This window comes from Apteryx mantelli, chromosome 4 (genome assembly GCF_036417845.1).
Source record: "Apteryx mantelli isolate bAptMan1 chromosome 4, bAptMan1.hap1, whole genome shotgun sequence".
NCBI classification, from domain to species: Eukaryota; Metazoa; Chordata; class Aves; order Apterygiformes; family Apterygidae; genus Apteryx; species Apteryx mantelli.
The window spans coordinates 47,796,719-47,817,001 of NC_089981.1; the positions used below are offsets into that span (position 1 = coordinate 47,796,719).

General features: G+C 44.0%; 1 protein-coding gene across 1 annotated transcript in view; it reads left to right on the forward strand.

Annotated features, from left to right (window-relative positions):
* MAPKBP1 (mitogen-activated protein kinase binding protein 1) overlaps positions 1-20,283 on the forward strand; it is a 104,048-nt gene that overhangs the window by 21,370 nt on the left and 62,395 nt on the right. The window contains exon 3 of the mRNA XM_067296471.1: positions 9,083-9,174. Within this exon, the coding sequence (XP_067152572.1) occupies positions 9,083-9,174 (92 nt within the window). The remainder of the gene's footprint in view (positions 1-9,082; positions 9,175-20,283) is intronic.

Sequence of the window (20,283 nt, forward strand, 5' to 3'; positions counted from 1 at the left end):
GGAAGAGTGCAGATTCAGCACGTAGCCCCAGACAGCTGGAGCTGATGGGTCAGGAATTCAGTCCTGACAGCTGGAACCAGACTGAAAGCAGCCAGCACAGTGGGGAGGCCAGGAGGGGAGAGCAGGCAAAAGAGGGTGTGTGGAATGACTAATGCACGCACGCTGTGTGCAGGCACGTGTAGAAAGGCAGCCTGCAGAGACCTTGGGTTCCTCGTGTTCCCTTTCTCCTACCTCCCTCTCTGTTTTGATCCCTGCCCTTTCAACTGCCTGGATCATTTTTAATAAACGTGTGTGCACACCCCTGCACGAGCATTGTAGTGATACCTGGCAGAGCCATTAGAACTGAGGCTCTGTTAGCATTTCCATTAGCAGTCCACCCCATCCTACCTCTGCTTTTCTGCAGGGTTCAGAACGTAACGCTTCACACATCTGACTGATTCCAGACCTTCAGACAAGTCAGTACCTACCCTTGCCTCCCGTGTGCCAAGGTGTCAGTCATCATTTACGTTGTAGGAAATTGTCTCCTCTTGTTCTTAAGGCAAAAAGATCTTTGTGGTTATTCTGGTAATCAAACTTGCCTGAAAATGGCAATTGCTCATTGTAGATGATGTTCTGATCGGGTTTTTCTGAACTGAATAAAATATGAGGGCTTGCTCTGTGTGTCAGACATAGCTCTGAATCCTTTCACCCCATGAGTGCTGCTTCAATCTGTGTGATGGATTGCATGAAAGCAGTTTGGTCTTGAAATAGCTCCTAGAGGGTCAGTTAGGCAATTGGTATGAGCTGGCAACGGTTGTGGTGACCGAGGATTATTGCAAGAGGTATGGAGACTGGTCTATCAAGGCAGAAGCATCTCGAATTGGTCATGTTTTGAAGCTTGCCTTACTGCTGTTCCTCCACAGGTGGAAGATTTTCAGTCTTCAGGCTTGTCAAGACAGTGCTCTTTGCTAGCACTGGATGCTGAGGGATAGAAAACCCAGGCTGGAGAGGAGGAAGAGGACAGAAAAGCCTCAGATTCTTTTATTTTTTTAAAGAATATATGCATATTCTTTGTGCACAGACGGACAAAAAGGAGGGGAGGCGTTGGGTAAGTGAGGGACAGAGACCAACTGTGGAGCTGAGTGGTTTTGTTGTTTGCGTGCTCTTGAAAGTCAAATGTTCCCTGCAGTTAATTCCATCCACCCATCTTCAGCCTCTTCTCCCCTCCCCTCCCTGACCAAAACCAAAGCCCTCAATGTCCAAAAAACAATCAGGCAGAGTAACCTGGGCCAAAGCCAGACCTTCGCATGTGAAGCTCAAGTGCATAGTGAATATTTCACAGCTGTGTTACAAACCCCTGAAATAAAGGCTTTACAGTGGAAATGCTGACAGCCTCTTAAGTAGAACAGTGTACTGTAATTAGCGTTCTGTGCTTAACGTGCCAAGCGAAGCACAGCAAAGCTAAATGTAAAACTTCAAGCCTTTGTTTTTTTGCAGCGGTAATGGGAGATCAGACAGCATGTTCAGACAGTAGATTAGAGCCTACAATGCTCAGCACTGGTCCCTGGAGGTTAAACGTGCTTTTTTTGCAGTGGGACTTAGAGCAGCGGGAGAGATGTACAAACAGGGCCAGCTGTGAAATTTGGCACTTTGTATCAAATTTCACTTATATAAGAAATAGACAGCTATTTCTTAAATGCTGACACTGACAATGTACAGCTGCAATACATTTTCACGTGTTGGATGCCTGAGTATGTGGATATGGCTTTGCTGTGTTGCAGCACAGAAAATGTGTTGAAGCATATGTAGTAGCGCTGCAAATTCTGGGAGCGGAATATAGGGAGATAGGCATGAAAATCCCATTGCTCTTGTGAAACTTGGGCCTGATTTTGGAGCTGTGTGTCAGTATATTGCCAGCGCTGAAGCATAGTGGGGTCTCAAGTCTAGCCCTAAAAGCATTTTTCCTGAGGCAAAAGAGCAGGTGATTATGTAGCTGCTCCTCAGACAAGATGGTAACTGATTGTTTGATGACCATTGTGGTGTGCTAGGGAAGACGTTCCAAAGGGTTACTTATGTCTGTGGGATTTCTGTATCTCTCACTTTCTCAGGAATGTGTGCCTTTGCACATACATTATTAATATGCCCACACTCAGGCAGCAGAAGGGTGAGGGCAGGCACATTGTGCAGTGGATGATAGATGAACTCTGATGGATGTTGTCTTCTCATGCTGACTTGATGTTGTTAGTTAATTAAATGGATTCAGATGTTACCTGTGTTATACCCTGGCCCATGGGAGGGCTTTTAAAATAGATCTTGTTTACATGTGGACATTGACTGAAGTAGCCATTCTGGAGTGGAACAGAATAATTATACTACAAGAACTCCTTCTGAGGATGCTCCTGTTCATAAATAAATGCTCACAAAGCAAAAGCAAAAAAAACAAAGCAAAAGCTAACAAAACATACAAAGGAAAGGGAGGGAGTTGAAATCAAACTGATGATTCAAGAAGAACAGAATTTCTTTTTCTGTAGCGGAGCAGGGAGGATAAACCTGGGGATAAGTTTTGAAGTGCAAAGCAGTTGGAGTTGTTATCCATGACTTTGAGCTGGGTGAACTCCGGGCTGCTGTCTGTGAATGATCTTAAAGGTCAAAAAGAGGGATAAGTGTAAGGAATTAAGAGGAAAAAGAATGGAGAACAAGGTAGAAAACAATATTGTTTTGCTGTATAAACATTTTTTGCACCCACATCTTGAAAAGCAATATGTAGTCCTGGTGTTTCCTCTTGTCCATCTCAAAAAGGATATAGCAGACCTGGAAGGAGGTTCACAGAATGGCATCAGAGCTGATCGAAGATAGGGAATGTGGAATGGCTTCCATGAGAGCCAGTAACTTAGTAAGTGGAGACTCCTCTACTTGAAAAAGAGGTGACTTAGGGGTGATATTATAGCTGCCTATAAAATCATGAGTGGCATGAAGTTGGTAGATAAGGATTGACGGTTCACTTCTAGTACAAGAACTGAGGAGCATCAAATGAAGCTAGCAGAGGTCAGGTTCAAAACAAGCAAAAGAAGGTGGCTCTTCATGCAACATGTAGCAGGCGTGTGGAGTTTCTTGCCAAAGGATGTTGCAAATGCTAATCTTTTAAAGACGTACTGGATAAGTTTGTGGTAGAGAATCTTACTGAAATAGGTTAAAAACTGAGAATAATTTTGAGACTGGGAGATTCTCAGGAGGTGAGAAAGAATCAAATTTGCATCCCTGCTCTTCAACTCTTTTCATGCATTTGTTTATGATACTGTTCTTCCTGACTTTTCCCCTTCACTTATGACTGTGAATGGAAACAGGATCCTGAGCTAGCTACTGGTATCTGCTCCAAGATGGCCAATCTCATGAAGTCTGGAACAGATGTGGCTGCTCACTGGACGTGTTTTTTCCAGGCTGCAGCCTCATGCCTGTTGCTGTAGGTATTGGGACATACTGGCAGCCCTGTATACCACTACCACTTTTCTTTCCTGGGAGGTCTTTGTGCACACTGGAGAGTTGCATGTATCCTTTCAGGTGCTTTGCTACTTTATTTCTGTGCTTAAATAAATTGCATTTGTAGAGAATGTTGAGCTTTGGGGCCGAGAAGAGAATATGGATAGCATTAGAGGATAAGAAGTGAGGTGACTGAGCCAGAAAACTCTTTAATTTGTTTATAACATCTGGGTATGGAGACGAGAATCTGAAATCCTACTGAAATCCTACTCAGTCTTTTGTAACTGGCCTGGGGATAGTGGTGGGATGAGTAGCAGTGTCATGCAGCCTACAGAGGAAACTCTGTGAGGGCTGCCTGCTGTTAAAGATGGCTTTCTCTTGGCAAGTTTCTTTTCCTCTCTTTAAGGCAAAGCCAGGCTGCAGAACTCTGCTGGTGGGCCAGCAGGCATAGACTCAAGAGTGCCCATGGGGCAGCGGTGGCAGGCTGGCGTTAAGGGTGCAATAGTAGAACTGCAAAGCTGCAGGGAGAGGCCTGTGAGCTCTAGATCAGGCTGCACTGCCACTGTGACTTGATTGCTCTCTTTGGGATCCATTTTCATGGAAATGATTTCTGTGCTAGAGGGGCATGTTTCAAGGAGGGATTTCAGGGCCCTACTGCTGCTTTCTGAAAAAAACCAAAGAAGTGCTGCCTAGATGTGCAAGGCCACAGTGTTTGCTTCCTGTACCTGTTGCATGGCTTTGCAGTATAGACAGATCCAAAGGGATGCAAACTATGGGAAGGAGGAGAGTGTTTGCAGGGAAGTGAAGAGCAGGATGGGGGATATTGAGCTGATCCTTAAGATTTGTGTTGTCCTGTTCTTAACATGTGGAAACAATTGCTTGTGGTTAGTCTTTCAGCTTCCCCAAAATAGCAGAGAGCTTGAACAAGTAAGGAGCTGCCCCTCTGAGAGCTGGGAGCAGCTGGTCACACATCTTGTTTCCTGAAAAGACGGACAAAACTGGCAGGGGTCTATTTAGACCAGCCTTTCTGCAAGGATTATCTGTGCTTCAGTAGTAAGGCAGAGATGCCATGGCTTAGTTGTGCAGGTGTGGACTTTTCTTCTCGCAGTGTGGGACAGTGCTGAAGGGAAGTGATGGCTGCTCTCTGCTCTGACCTGCAAGTTCCAGCTGGGGCTGTGCTGCAGCAAAGCCTCTCCCTGCAAAGGCCTGGCTGTACTGAAGCCCTTTCAGCAGCTTGAGTTGTGCAGTTCAGGACTGCTCATCCGATCTTAGCAGGCAGAGTGGATGTGGGAGCTACCTAATGGTCTCGGGACCTGATGTACTGGGAGCAGGAGAAGTGATCTGCTTAGGCACTCAAATTTCTTTACCCATTTGTGTAACACTGAGCAGGCAAATTTAGATTTTAAGCTTCTAAAAATGGAGGTTTTGCAAGACAGGGATTCCTAGTACTTCTGAAGTTCTGTTTTCTATTTTTGGTGCCTAACAGTTTGTTATTGAGCCCTCAAATTTGAAAAAGTTGACCGTAGAGAAATGGAGATGGGGTAGTTATAGGTAGCATGGTTATAATTTAAAGTGAATTCCAGAAGCATGTTGCTTATGAGTACATTCTGTAACACTTGCAAATTACTTGGAGATCCTTGACTGAAAGTGCCAAATATTATTAATAGAAGTTTCAGGATGAAGTAATGAATGTGGAAAGCCAGCCTCCTTTCTGTGCCTGTAATTTGGGGCATGAAATTATATGTTCAGTCCTGCAGTCGTTTCTGGACTTGGATGAGAGTGGTAAGGTGGCCTGTTTTTTGGATGTGAAGGTCTGAGTAAGCAGTGATGTGTGTGATGATTGTGGGAGGCCAGCTGGGGCACTCTGGGAGCTATTCTTAAAGCGCACCCTGGTTTCCCAGATCTGCAGTGGGACTCTCCAGGTCCCACTGTTAGCTCAGGTCAGACTTGGGAAGATGTGCCTGGGAATTTCCTTCTGTTTGGGACGTGCTGATGTACCACCTGGGTGACCTGCATGAGTGACAGTGGTTCTGGCTGGGTAGAATGGGGAAACTGTGCTTGTTAGATGAGGAAGTGCTTTCCTATCTTGTCCTAAGTCATAATTTCAGAAGTGGGATAATGGCAGATCTGTACTGACAAATTTGCTTTCCCTGCAAATTTTAATTCCAGATTAGGAAGTAAATGTTAGTGCACTCCTGCCCTCATTAGCTATATTAATAACTTCTTTCTTTTAGCTGGTGAGTTGAGAGGAATCCAGTTTAAACTGCATTGTTACCTATCTTTTTCCTTCTGAAACTTTTTTTCATCCTTCTGTCAAGTTTTCTGAGTGATTGTTTCTTGCCCATATGTCACCTAATCCAGCGGTTGGTCATGGAGATAAAGCTGTAGGGTATTGTGGTCAGGGAGGTGGGAGTGGAGCTCACAAGTTTCATAATGCCCAAGTTTAAATTTGTGCATACTCCTTTTAGAAGTAAGTTGTTTTCAATGTGCAAGGATTATCACACTGAGGTGTTGTAAGAGCATCTATTGGATAGGCCCAAAGGGTTGCCTTTCAGACTCTCTACAGCAGGAAGGGTTTAAAGCTAAGTTTAGGAGCAAAAGAGGAGTAGCCTTTTCCAGAAAGTTAATTATGAGTCTCTGGGCACAGATATCTGTTCCTGCAGCAGTGGATCTAGCAATACTGGCAGTATGACGTTGACACTTGTTATCTTTTTCTAATGGGACAAGTGATCTGTTGGAGGTTAGAAGATACTGGCAGTAGACCAATTGGACCTGAAGATGGGCTACTCTTTTTGCGTTGAATTGTGTGCTGGCCACCATAGGAAAGAGGTAGACTCTCTATCTCCTAGTATCAGCACAAATACAGCCTTCTGGCAGAGCAGTGTGGGGCCTCTGTGGAGCCTAGAGTGAGAGAGAAAGCTGGAGCAAGAATGACATGATGCTGATGGTGGGGTGATAGTGCCTCCACCAATGAGTTGGTGCTCTTGTTCAGCTTTTCTCCCTCTTAAAAGCTACTAGATGTGAGGACTTTTCCAAAACTCCAAGTAGAGGATGGATTTAGGAGGTACAGTGGGGTTGATCTAGTTGCCAGTGAAAGAGGCCATTTTTTTATTTTCCCTGGCTCTGCTCCCTGTGGCTTCCCTCGGTATTTCCCAGGCTAGTAAACAGAAAATAAAAGCCACAAAAGGGTTTTCTGCTTGTTTGGCTTTCTGGGGAGGCAGCTGCCATTGCAATACTGGTGTAAGGGAAGTGGAGGGCAGGTGTCACTGGGATGAGGAAGGAGCAGTCCCTTTCAGAGGAGGTAGCTGTTAGATCAGCTCGGCTGCAGCCTGGGACTGCACACTGAGAGGCTGAAGGTATGTCCTTGCAGAGCGAAAACATATCTGTTGGTGAAAGTAGGTTGCTGAATTGCCACTGAATGCTGTTAGCTGCATAGCCAAGGTCAGATAGTGCCCTTTAGGACAGTTACAATTACAGGCAGCCTGAGCTAAAGCCTGTGCTGAGCAGTGTGAGCACAGCATTGCTAAACTTGTTTGCTGCCAGCATCAAATAATTGGTGTCTTATCTAGATGGGAGCACTTGAATGGCACGTGTCTCTTCCGCTTCCTCCTTCACTGTCAGGAGCGTGGTTTCTATAGGACTTAAACCTCTGTTAGTTTGGCTTGGGAACTATGTTCTGAACTTTAATCTCAGCAGTACAATCACTGGATTCTTCTTTATCCATGCATATGTGAGGTTGATTTAAAAATAAATGTGTTCAGAAATATTGTAACAAACATGGAAGAATAGATACCCTCCTAGCCTCCCTTCTTCCTGCCCCCCCCTGCACTTTTTTATTTTATTTTATTTATTTATTTATTTATTTTTTTAGGACTATTGAGTTGAAGCAAAACTATTTCCTTGCTTTGCTGGTGGATTTGTAGATGCATTTTTAATAGCATGTTTTTGCACTAAATAAAAATCCAGTGGAAGCTTTGTAAAAGCCATATTTCTAGAGAGATGCTCATTTTGCAAGGGAAGGGGACAATTTTGTGTTCTCTCACATGGTCTCAAAACATCTGGGCATATTATTACTGAAAGAGAAAAGAAGAATGGGGACTGAGTTGCTCCAGAGATTGGGATATAAAATCTTTCACTTTCCATGTCACTGGTTTTAAGCCAGTCCAAATTGGAGATAGTTGAAGCACGGATGGCTCACTTGAAGTGAGCTGATGGACCCTGAGCCCTGTTCTACCTGTGGAAGCACGGTAGCTCTGTGTATGATATTACTTCTGTCGCCTTCTCTAGTAACCTGAGCAGTGAGCCCAAAAAGACCTCGTTTTCACACCCTATAGTTGATTTCTTCAGGTCTGGTAAGCTGTGTTGTCAAGGTAGTGTGGGGAAGCCTGCTCTGCCTCTACATCGCTGTGCACCATGTTGGTATAAATATGTTGGTCTTCAGGGCAGCTATTAATGATAATAGTAATTATTACAATAGTAACTTCTTGTGCCATGTCCATGCCTTCAGGCCTTAACCAAGTATAACTTAGATGATGATAATTAAAACCAGAAGATTGTGACCCAGTAAAATCCATGAATTTGGCAGGGACAGCAGTACTGAGGAGGAATGTATGCATAAAATATACAATAAATAAAATCAAGCTGTGGACAGAGTAAAGGAAAGAGAGTAATTTTTGTCTGTCAGAACAACCGCAGGGCTGAGAACAGAGTTCTCAGAAGTTGAGTCCTCTCATGCCATGGACTGGATTTTGTGCAGTGTAATCCCCTAGCAACCTCTTGCTTCAGGGAAGTTGCTAAATTCTAATGCTTCCTCTGCCTGACAGCACTCCCCAAAATGTCTTCTCCCCCCTCTGGCCCCATCAGCTTTTGTTTTTGCTTTTCCCAGCTTCTTGCTGCATAGGCCTGACTGTGAATTTCTGTATCCTCCAAATAGCCTTTCACAATTGCATTTACTTTCTTTCCTGAAATAGTTGAGGTCTTTGCTCAGGGGGAGAAAGCAAGTGTATTTTGGGTTGCTGTCTCTTGAATGGGCCATTGTATGTGAGCTTGTGAACCCGGTTATGTGAGCTGCTCCCTCTCTTGGGATACCTGCGGAGGGCTGCACTGGTCTGCTGGATGTGGCTTCCAATTCAAGAACTGCAGGGAAAAATTGATATTCAGTTCCTAGGAGTATGGGGCTGAGACCAGACTGGACCATCTACCATAGGAGGGGGAAAGATAGAGACCAGGTCAGCCTGGAAAAGACTTCCAGTGAAGCACTCTGGAGAAGGTGGTTTGCTGCTCTTGTTGGGAGGATGGGAATCACAGGGCAGCGAACGTGTACCCCAATTTCTCACTCAGTACTAGCTGTTGCTTGCAATGCTCTGCCTTTGCATTGCTTTGCAGTACTCGTAGACAAAGAAATCAGGAGAATAGTAACTCCTTTGCTGTACTTCAGCGCTATGCTAGTATGCCTATATTAAGAACGATTAGTGTCACTTCTATTACTGGCTGCTTGTTGGTGATTTCTAGGAGGTATGGTGGTTCTTGGTGCCAGTGTGAACCAGACCATCAGCATCTGCATGGGTCCATCTGAACAGCGCTCATGTCTCATGATACTTCCTGTTTTCTTTTTTGCATATACTAGGTGACCTTGGAAAAAGTGTTGGGGATAACCGTGTCAGGAGGCAGAGGATTAGCCTGCGACCCCAGAACCGGCCTCGTTGCTTATCCAGCAGGGTGAGTCACTAACCATGCTCTTCAAAGCTAAGGTAAACCAAGACTGATGTGTCAACATAAAGATCCAGGGTGTTTCCAATATGGCCTTTGATAGGGAGACTATTAACCATTCTTTAGTCTCTCATCACAGGAGAATGATGAGACTCGGCAGTGTTAGTTTAATTGGCATGGGAGAGGGATTGCCTTTTACCTCTCAAGTTTTAATCGAATCCCTTTTAGCTCTCCCTCCTCTTGGTCTAAACTAGGTGTTAAATACATTCTGGCCTTTTTAACTAGGCTCCATAGCGTGCTAAACTTGTACATAACTCAGTGGGATGTTCAAGCCAGTGAGTACCTAATGGTGCAGGTGATGCTTTCTATGACTTGACAGCTGATGGTGCAAAAAGCCTTCTTGTGTTTGTCCTGTGATTTATGGCTTGCCATGTTCCTCATCCAAATGTGAGAGAGACTTCAGGCTGACAGCCTCTTGCATGTGGATTCTCTGGAACGCAACCCATCTATCAACCTCAATCTAAGTCCAAGTAGAGACATCCAGAAGGATACTTTGGACAGCAAAAGAGCTACCAAGAAGGAGCTGAGGGATGGAGAGGTGACTGAGTTGCATGTTTAACAAAAATCATAGACATCCTGGGACAGATCCTGGTCTTGCTGAAGTTAGAGCTTACCCAGCTCACCCAGTTTTCTAACCAGCTCTCATGTGTCAGTGGAGGAGCAGAGCATGTCAGAATTACTGGTCTGTGGGATGGGACTCGTCTGAAAGAGAGCAGCCCCTGAAAATTTTTGAAAGGAGTGTGGAAGAAGCATGTAGAGATCTTGTAATGGATGGCATGAAAAGCAAGGGAGAAAAATATTTTGAGTGGGGTGGTATTTACCCTACCAGTGGAGGCATGGGTATTAGCTAGAAAGATATGATACCATAATGGGAATAGACTGGGAGAAGAGTGACTCTTCAGGAAGAGCCTTTACTGCCCAATGTAGCGCCACATAGAGATATTCCAGCCAACTCTAAACTGGATCGTGGAAGGCCATATGAACTTGGCTCTTCCTCTAAGCTAGTTTGTTGGCTTTGCTGGTCAGCAAGCTGTAGGGCAAGAGGGAGGGCAGTACTTCCAAGTGGCGTAGGCATACTCTTAAGACATTAAAGATGGAATTGGAAGAAAGGAACTTCTGCCAAGAATAATAGATGGCATTTTCAGGTGTACAGGAGGCAGACTAATGACACTTAAGGATTCTGTGTTTGTTGCTGAAATGAGAGTTGGGGTTGGTAAATCTGGCTAGAAATTTTTGCCCTTCCCTAGTTCTAAAAAACAGTTAATGTTTCCTGTTAGCCATCAGCCCTGCTTTTTTTAATCTGAGGTCTATGGGAGTAGAAGTGCACTTTGTATAATACTATCAACTATGAACAGGTCATTTTGATTATAATGTCTGATTGATGTTTGATTATAATGGCCAAAAACCAAACACGGTGGAGATGCAGTCTCAGCTAGGTAAGATTTATCTGATCAACGAAGCATCCAGGCTGTGATGACTACAGGCTGCCCTGCCTGCTCTGTTGTCTTCTGCCCAGTTCATGCCCTCTTCTGTCAGGAGCCCTAGGGAGCAAGGTTTCTGTGCTTCATTAGCATTCATTTGCTATGGTATGGAGCCATGTCAGCATTTGGAGCAGTGTCAACAGTAAAGCAAAAGAACTTTCAAAGGAACTTCACCTGGACTTCTGAGAGCACCCTGAAGGTAAGTGCTGCTGAGCAGACCTCAGTTTGTCTGCCTGCTCATAGGGTTTCTGCAGTGTGTTGAGATGGACTTCTCCAGCTGAGTCTTATAGGGCCTTTCTCTTCTTCTGTTACTGTTTTTTTTTTTGGTTTTTGTTTGTTTAAGTTTTTTATGTTAAACTGAAGACAGTTTGAAATCTACATCTGCACTTGACCATGTCCTTTATGCTTGAACTCTTTGGAGACCGGCAAATATATTTCAATGTGTTGCCTTTTCCTCTGCATTTCTTCTGACACTGAGTATATTCATGCTTGAAGAGGGCAAGGAGAAAAAGAAGAAAGCAAGTGCAATAAACTGAGGTGCTTTGGGCTGTTGAACAACTAAAGATAGAATAGTTTTGTTAATAGCAGTCTCATCTGATGAGTTTGTGTGTGCCAAACATCAGTGTAATCAAACATGAGGACTCCTGGGCGTTCTTTGGGGTAATTAAAAAGTTATATGGGTCCTTGGGGCTTTGCAGAGGAATTCTTCTTCTTACTTGTTGGTAGCACCACAGGATCTGGGCAGGAGACCTATGGAATATGCCAGATGTGTGTTTAACAATGTTTCATCTGACTTGCTGCTTTTGTGCCACAGCTAGCCTGTTTTATGATGCTGATGTGATTTGTTGCAATTGAGTCAATCTTTTTGTGCCTGTTTGACCTAGTATTTGTTAAGGAGTCAAAACGTGAGAAGGGGTCTGGTGCAGATCTTAAGCTGCAAGTTCATTTGTTTTGTTGCTGCTTTTTTTTCTCCTCCATTCTCATTTCCAGTGAATTTCTCATCTGTATGATTTGCAAGAATCCTGGCATTACTGTTTCATTGGCTTTATTGATTTTATTTATTTATTTTTGTTCCTATTTGTTTGAATTTACTGTACACTGAAACCTCTCAAATAAGGCTGATGTAGGAAGCTGAGTCTGACACGTGCACAGTTGGTTCATGACCTATGCATGCAACTTGGTCATCTTCAGCTGGCTTCCGGGTGCTCCAGTGATTTCCTCAGCCCTCTGCTCATCTGCTGAGGTTTAGCAATCCTGACACTCACGTGCTTTTTGCTCCTCTGTCCTAAACCTGAATGTTGAATTTATGCAACAGCTCTGTATTGTCCTGAGAACAGTTTCAGCATACCTAGGTTCATTTGGTAGTGATCAAAGCAGGTGCCACAGCCATCCTGGCTTCACCCAGACCAGGCATAAGGATGCTTGTGTGAATGGGGACTTGAGCATTAGAAGCTTTGGGTTTTTTTGAGCAGAATCTTATTCTGGTTTCTGGTTTGCTGAAATTATTATTACTTTCTTTTAATACCATTGCTTTTCTGGGTTTTCTTTTTCCTGGAGTCTCTGAATCTCCTGAAAGAAGCAGTTGCCAGTGCAACCCAAGCTCATTCCAGCTCCACAATGGTGCCAAAGAGCTGAGTGTTACCCTTCCCTTCTCAGTGTTTTTTGAGCCTTTTATCCTTTCTCCCCTCTGACCCTAATGAGGCTTTTGCCCCTGCAGTGTGTGACAGCATTGCTTGCTCTGGTAGTGTTTTGGTGGGATGCTTGCATTACAGGAGAGCTTTTTCTTCATGTCTCCTATAAAGGCTAAAGGCATGGAGTGCTGCAGATATTCTAGGCCACCGCTTTCATATGGGGCTCTTGGCTTGGGAGATATGACAACATGAGAGAGAAAATCATATCCCCCTGGATGGTCTTTCGTCTGCCACCTTCGCTTGCCTGTTCTTATGCTGACAAGTGAAATAAATCCAAAGTTCCTGAAGCTTGGCTCTGTTAGGGTTGTTTATCATGCAGCGTGCAGCAAAGTAAGCTTTGCAGGGGGCTGGGGAAAGGGGAGTGTTGAATTTTTTTGCTGTTTGTGGCAGCCTGATGCTCTGTCCTCTGGTTTGTTTCCCCTTATTTTTCCCTGCCCCTCTTTCCTTTTGGTTTATTCTCTTTTTGCAGTAGCTGGTTGAGGTTCTGTCTCCTAGAAACAAGAAGGGAAACAAAACTAAGAAAATCCTCTAAGATTACTGATGGCTAACATTTAAAAAAAAAAAAAAAAAAAAAAAAAAAAGAAAGCTTTGAGGGGAAAAATATGCCTATCTATTTAAATTCCAGACCAGCTGCTCTGATGGCTTGAGTCAGCTCATTTTTTGTGTGTGGTGGTGGCTTTCTTTTGTTTTGTTTCCTTTTTTGTTTGTTTGGTTGTTTTTTTTGTTTGTTTGTTTTAAGCCCGCAGGTCTGCGTGACTGACAGACTTATTTTGCTTCTCTTTACTCCTCTCTTCTTGGCTCACAGCTGGTTGTGATAGTTGGCTGAGAACCTCCTCTTCTTGTGAGGTACTTTGGGGAGCAGCCTGCACTTTTTTCTCTGTAGGAGAAGAAATTAATGCTTCACACTGTTCAATGTGCAATGTCTTTTAAACACTGTTCTGTTATGTTCTGACCAGTTTAAGCCTCTCTCCAGCTCTGCTCATCAATTCCCAGCTAATCTGAGGGAAGTCAGGAATTTTTCACGTTAGTGGCCCTTACGGGGAAATTGATATTCGATGCATATTGTTAGTGTGTGTAATAAGTTGACTGGTCTTAAACAGCATATTCTTCCCTCCCCCCCCCATCTCTTTCCCTGTTCTCTCCAGCATAGCTTTTTACATATAGCAACTTCTGCTCAAGACAAATGTGGGTGAATCTTCTCTGAGGCACTGTGAAATGAGTTTCCTCAAGGATTTCTCTCAGAATTGGCTCTAGCCATTACAGACACAGCCCCCCTGGCTTGCTCTGTGCACATGCAGTACTTTTGCTGAACAAATGATGTGGAAACGTCCATATTCCGTACCATTTAAGAATGAATTACCTATGTTTGCAGATGGGAGGGGGGAAAATAAACAAAGAGCTATATGATCAAACTTTAAGATAAAAGAAAGATTAAGTCTTTTCTCCTGCTTTTTTTGCCAAAAGATCTTGTCTAAGAGCAAGACCTGTTCTTGCTTCAGCTTTATCACCTTGAGTTTATCTGAGTTAGGACTATTAGTATTCAGAATTGAGTACTGGTACTGTGTGTTTAAAATTGGAAAACTGCATGGCTGCCTGGGTCAAATTTTGTTTTACCACTGCTGTGCTATGCAAGCTGGACACTGGTGCAGCAGTCTCGCACGTGCCAACCTGCTCTGGAGCAGAAGTGAGCTGGCCATGGTTGCTTGTTCTCCTTCCACCTCTTCTCTCCTCTTCCACCTTTCATCCTCGGCTGATTTGCAGTACTGCACGCGAACCTCTTGAACTCAGTCAGCCCTCTGAGTCATAACCTTCGTGGCTGCCTGTCGACTAATCCAGGGAAGTAAGTGTCAGGTCCTGCACCAACAGGGCAGTGACAACAGCCTGCGTCACAGCAAAGGGACACAGGAGAGGAGCACAACAGGAAATGAGTGAGTGAAGTTTAATCCAGCCAGGAGTCTGCTCAGCACGTGTTGAGCTGTCTCACACAATTGAGTGGTAAATTCCGCTGGAAGCTGAAAGAGTGAGGATTTTTATTTATTTTTTTCTTCCAGAAGTGATTATTGGTTTGTTCCCAAATACCTCTTTCCAATTCCAAAAGACAGACTGTAAGGCTAAGCAGTTTCCAGCCATCCGTATGTGGAGTCTCCTGGAATGTTTTAATCAGAATTTTCTATCATTGTATAGATAACTTATGTTGTGTCAACCTATCAGCTTAGAATGATTTCCCTTTACCTTAAGCTGCATTTAACTCACAATGGAAGAATAATAACATTAAGGATAAACATTACATAAGTTTGCCAGGCATGACAGGTGTATTGCCTTGCTCCCTTTCTTTCCTCTTTAAAGGGGAAGGATTTGGACACTAGGGTGCTGGCATGAATTGTAATAGAGATGGATCCAGTTGATGGCTGCTGGCGATGTAGGAAAATTCATCCTATACTCTTCTGAACTTGAATCTGTTGCTGTAAGAGTTCTGACCATAATGGTCAGGTTAGAACTGGTTGCTAAATGGGCGATGAAATCCTAATTTGTAAGGCAACAGGTTTTCCTGCCTTTCTTAAGAGCATTTTTTTTCTAAACTAATTAATCACTTTTTTTAGACACCACAATGGTGGTTGCCTTTAGAAAGCTGTACGTATGTAGGAGGAATCTACTTCTTTATAAACCCTGTGTGTCCCTTGGTATGTGTGCAGTTTGTGCAAAGTTCTACTGCTCTGGGTAGACACAGTTTGTTTGTTTTTTTTTTTTTCCCCCACTCATTTTGCCCTAACGCAAAGGGCAATGGGCCCAATCCCAAATGCAGCTTGAGTGAGTACAGGGACACTGGAGTACTTTAACTGCTGAGTTGCCAGTAGATAAATCCAGTTTTGCTGGTGCTGGCTCCTTCGATTTTACTTTACCCAGACTTCTGAGGGAGAATTTCTGAGCCTTCTTTGTATGTTCATTTCTAAAGGTAAATCACGTGGCATTGTAAAGACCATAGAAGCCTACCCTAAAATGAAGAGGTATCTTCATATCTCATCTATGTTTTGAAGTAAATTTCAGCATCTCTGGCCACAGCAGAGACAGCTTGCTTTGTCCTTTTTAAAACGGGATGGTCTCCTTTCAAGGGTTGAACCTCTTTCCCCTTCCCTGCCTCCCAGAAATCTGGAGTGTTGTTAATGCATTCCTTGTGTGAGGATACTGTGCTTGTACATGCCATCTGGGGAGATTTTCCAGCTGGCACAACTGTGGTGGACCCAGAGAGGAAGATGAGAAAGTCCTCTTCATTTAGACTGTTAAACACAATTTGAATTAGAGCTATGACTGCAGCTGGGTCTGAGTTGGGCCATCACAACAAAGCAAAACAAAATTTTCTGTGCCAAAAAGGGAACAACACGAGGTTTCAATGTCCTGAAAGTGGCCAAAAAGATGATGAAAAGTGACCAAACTCTTCCCTCCCTCTCCCTCCCCAGTAATAACAGATCTCTCAGAATGAAGTAGGGGATGCTTCGTTTCTCTCTTAAATCTCCCTGTCTTAATTACTGACTGGAGGGAAAGGACCATATCCACACTGAAGCACAAAGACCTCAGGTGCAAAACATTTACTTTAGCTCTTTGCTTTTGTTAATGTAGATGAGACAGAAAGGGTGGGCTGAGGAAGGCTAATGCAGTCCTGGCTTCTGGCAACTGAGCACTCTTTGCACTTGAGAATGGAGATCCCCTTGCAATGGTGCTTCATCATCAGCCCAAAGAATTAGTAACTTGATATATCAAGTTGCAGAGGTGGATTTAAGGGGACTATGGCCTTTCCCCTCCTCTACTACTGTTGGTCTGTGAGATTCATAGGTACAATCATGCAATCCTGGAGCAATTACCCCCTGGTTCTGCCCTCTTCTCAGCTAGATAGCAGCTAGGTCTGGTCCTGAATCCCCATCACTGCGCTTCAGGCAGAACAGACCCTGCCTAGTGGAGTAGGAGCAGTCTTACTCTTGTCTGAGCTGTTTCAGTGGGCCAGCACACATAGGCAAGAATTTCTACATTGATATTTTTGCTTGGTTCACATTTTTGTGCATGTCAGAGACTCTTCCAAATTGAGTCTAAGTCTCAGCAATAAAATGGCACCTAAAAGGTAGGGTTGTTTGCTGAACTGTTGTAAATTGATCCAGTTCAGCTGTCATCTCATTTGATTTGGCAGAAGAGGAGATGCAGAAGCAAAAGAAGCAGTAGGAATGACCACCTAGAGCAGAGCTCCACTGGTTTAAGTCCTTAGCAGAATGGAGTCAAGTTTGTCAAATTGACTTCCCGACTGTTCCCATCAGCCAGCCCTCAGGGGAAGGGGGCCTTTTGATGTCGTGCCTAACTTAAAATCCTTACCTGGGATAAACAACTGAGGATGTAACATTGGTAGAATCTTGTAAAGTAATGATAGTCATGAGATTTCCAGGTCTGCGGCAAACCTGCTGTGCAGCAGAAAAGGAAGAGAAGTAAAACAACACCTCAAAATAACAGTACAGAAAAGGTTTTTGTTAAACTAGAGAAAAGGTTGTTGTTAAACTTGAAGGAGACTCTGTCAAGTCTCTGACAAGAGCGCTGCTCTCTATGCTGCTTGCACTGAAGGCTGCAGAAGTTGTGTGCTGTCAGACTGCTGGAAGGAAAGTATTTGGGGTGTGAGCCCATGACTCTGAATGCCCTACTGCTGGCTGGGAAAACGTTTAATGCCAACTTCACCAACAGTGGAGTAGGTTGAAACTCTTGGGGTGGACAGTGGAACACGTGGCTTCAGACCCTGCGTGGCTTTGTACCTTATATTGCACTTGGTAATGAAAAAACAGTCAGGGCAGTGCTGCTGTCTGGAGTTGCCAGCTCCTTGTTCCCTTTGAGACAAGCTGCTGTTTTGCTGTGTATAGAGCTTCTGGTTACTTCTCCAGAGCACCATTCAGTAATTCAGCCTTCAAGTTATAATGGGGTGGATCACTGTTCTGTGGCCTGCATCAAAAAGCAGCTGTTAGAGCCTCAGGACAAATACAAATGAAATGTGACACTTTATCCCACAGTTACTATTTGAGGATCTGGCAGCAGCAATAGTTGGGATGTGGCATCCTCGCTCCAGCTGCCAGGTACCAGCCTGCCTGCTTATCCTCTGTCCTTCAGCAGATGATGTGTGGCATGAGCCTTTTCCCCCCAAAGTGCTTCCACTGCACATTGATTGTGCTCCCATCTTACCTGGGTTGAGCCTACATTTCTCCTTTTATTTATTTTATTTATTTTTATTTTTTTTAAATGTTCTTCCTCCTTTCTGTCAGGCACCAGGAAAGGGCTGCAGCGTCTAGCTAAGCTCAGCATAGGAGTGCTGCTTGCACCCAGGTGTCACTATAGAAACCCTCAGAAGTGAAGAGCAGTAATCCGTGTTTCCTCTGGGAGTGCTTCCAGGGGAGGAACTGCCTGTTGACAGGCAGTGCCCACTCTCACTAGGCCCAGGAAGTGAATCAAAACTGAAGTCTGGTGATCCCTGGTGGTAGCGGGTGCTTCTATTAAAAACAAACAAAAAAAACCCCCAAACCCAATCAACTTTCCCCCCCCACACACACTCCCCTCCAAAACCCCAACAAAAACGAACAACCAACAATAAGCATGGACCTGTTTAGGTTGCCAGAAAGTTTTTGGCATTTAGAGTGAATTGAGAATTTTTCAAGGGAATGGTCCAGTTGTAATGAAACATTTTGGGAAATTTTTCACAAATTCATATACCAAGAATTCTCTGGAGAAAGGGAGAGCGAGTGAATGAGCATGAACAACCACCTTCCCCCAAATAAATTGCTTGAGAGCAATTCTGAGAGGAGCTGTTAATTCTTTATTTCTCTGCCTGCCCCCCAGCCCCCAAATTAGAGGGCGGAGGCAGATAGAAGTTGTCATGTATTTGGGGAGATAGTGAGAGCTTGTTTGAGGGACAGGAGGATATTTTCCAGCATGCTTCTAGCCAGTGGTGTATGAAGCCTTTGTGCATCAGACCAAGAGAGGACTGAACTGCTTCAATGGTACTTTCAGGAACCTTTCTGAAAAAGTCTGCAGTGGAGAATAGGCAGTGCATTGAACAGGAGAGAGAACTGAGAATTTTTTTTTTTCTGTTTTTGGTCTTCCACAGGATTGGATGGTAGGGTAAATCACTTTTCTTCCCCCAACTTGCACCCTATTCTAAAAATAAGGGAAATTGTATTAGCTGAGCCCTGAAGAAAGTTTATGTTAGAATGTGGATTCTCGCTGCTGCCAAAAATGTCAGTGATGAAGAAAGTGAGAGGAGGGAAATGGGAATGCTCTTATCTTTGCAAGACTGCAATGAAAATTCTTGTGACAAAGAAAAAGCACTTAATTGCCCTTGAAGCTTTCCTGTGCTGAATTCCAAAGGCTGCGAGCAGGGATAAGGTAGGGTGCTTTGGAGGATTCCTGCGAGTTTTCTGTTAGTTGGTTTGCCTGACAGCCTGTTAAGAACTATATAATACATGCTCGTTGCTACTTTTATCTTAGTATCAGGGTAAATATTCCACTTCCCTCAACACAAGTGTTGTCTTGCCTGTCGGAATAGTTATAAGTGTTGTCCTTTTAATGAACTTATTGGTCATATCTGTCTTTAACCTGCTTTGTTAACAAAAATGCTACTGTTCTCACTTTCACCTTACCCAATTGCATTTTGTTTTAAATTGGGAGGCAGGCTGAAAATAATCCCGTGTAGATAGTCTGCTTTTCAGGCTTTGATCTGATTAACCAGCATGCAAACTAAAGGGATGTCGCATTTAAAAAAAAAAAAAAAAAAAAAAAAAAAAAGCAGCCCCATGTTGAGGGTCAGTTGTGGTTTATGTGCAAAGAAATTGAAGCAAGAGAACAAGCATGTCTGCTTTGTTTAATAACAGTGCTAAACACTCCAGTAGAGCTGTGTGAATAGGAAGTTTTGACAGGTTTGGAAAGCTATTGCATGTCTGTGTGCAATAGGGAAGAGGAGCAGTTGCAAGGCTTATGCTATCTTGGCAGTTTTGAAATGTGTAGGCCTTTTCTCAGCTTGATGCTCTACAACCCCTGGGGTTTACCTATCGCCTGAGAAAGGAGGGGGATGGCAGAGAGCAGGAATGCCTGAAAGGCTGTGTACCTGCAGGTGGAGACCTGCTCGCTTCTCTACCTGCTCAGTATCTCTGGAGTAGTTATGCCTCCTAGCAACCAGCGTCTTGGTGCGGCAACACGACTTGCTTGTGAGCCAAGTCCTAAGCTTGCATAAGAGTGGGGGGGAGGGGGGGGACTGAATAGCAAAGTCTGGGATGAAACTGAGATACCAACTGCCTCAGCTAAGCTCCACCCTTTCTAAGAATCTCAAAACAAGCCCTGTGTCTCCTGGCAACCTTTACACAAATTGTAGAGTTTAACTTAAAAGAAGTACATACAATCCAAAGTCCATATCCCATCACCAGGTGTGAACAATGGGGAGTCAGCCATTTACCTCTTCCTGGAGGATCTAGCACTGTAGATGGTCTTGGATTTCACTTGCTGTGAGAAAGGCAACAAGTTAAAGGTGAAAGAGCATCCTGTTAAACAGGATAGCTAAGTTGTGTATTTTGGTTTTTGTAAGCATGTCCAACCAGACATGGGACTTGGCACTCCCCGCTGGGCTAGTGCTGAAAGCTGTGCCCTGCTATGTGTGCGCACGAAAGCTAGCCATCTCTGTACAAGGATCTGGTTCTTCAGGCTGGTAGTCAAGGACTGACAAAGCTGATGTCAGCCACTTGCCTTGAGTGTCAGTTGCTGTGCTTTGACCATGCTGGCCGAAAGCTTGTTAGTCTTGGACTTTAACCTGGCCACGTTTGCCTGTGATGAGAGAAAGAGATGTATTAGAAAGCAAAAGCTTGGGTTTTATCATGATT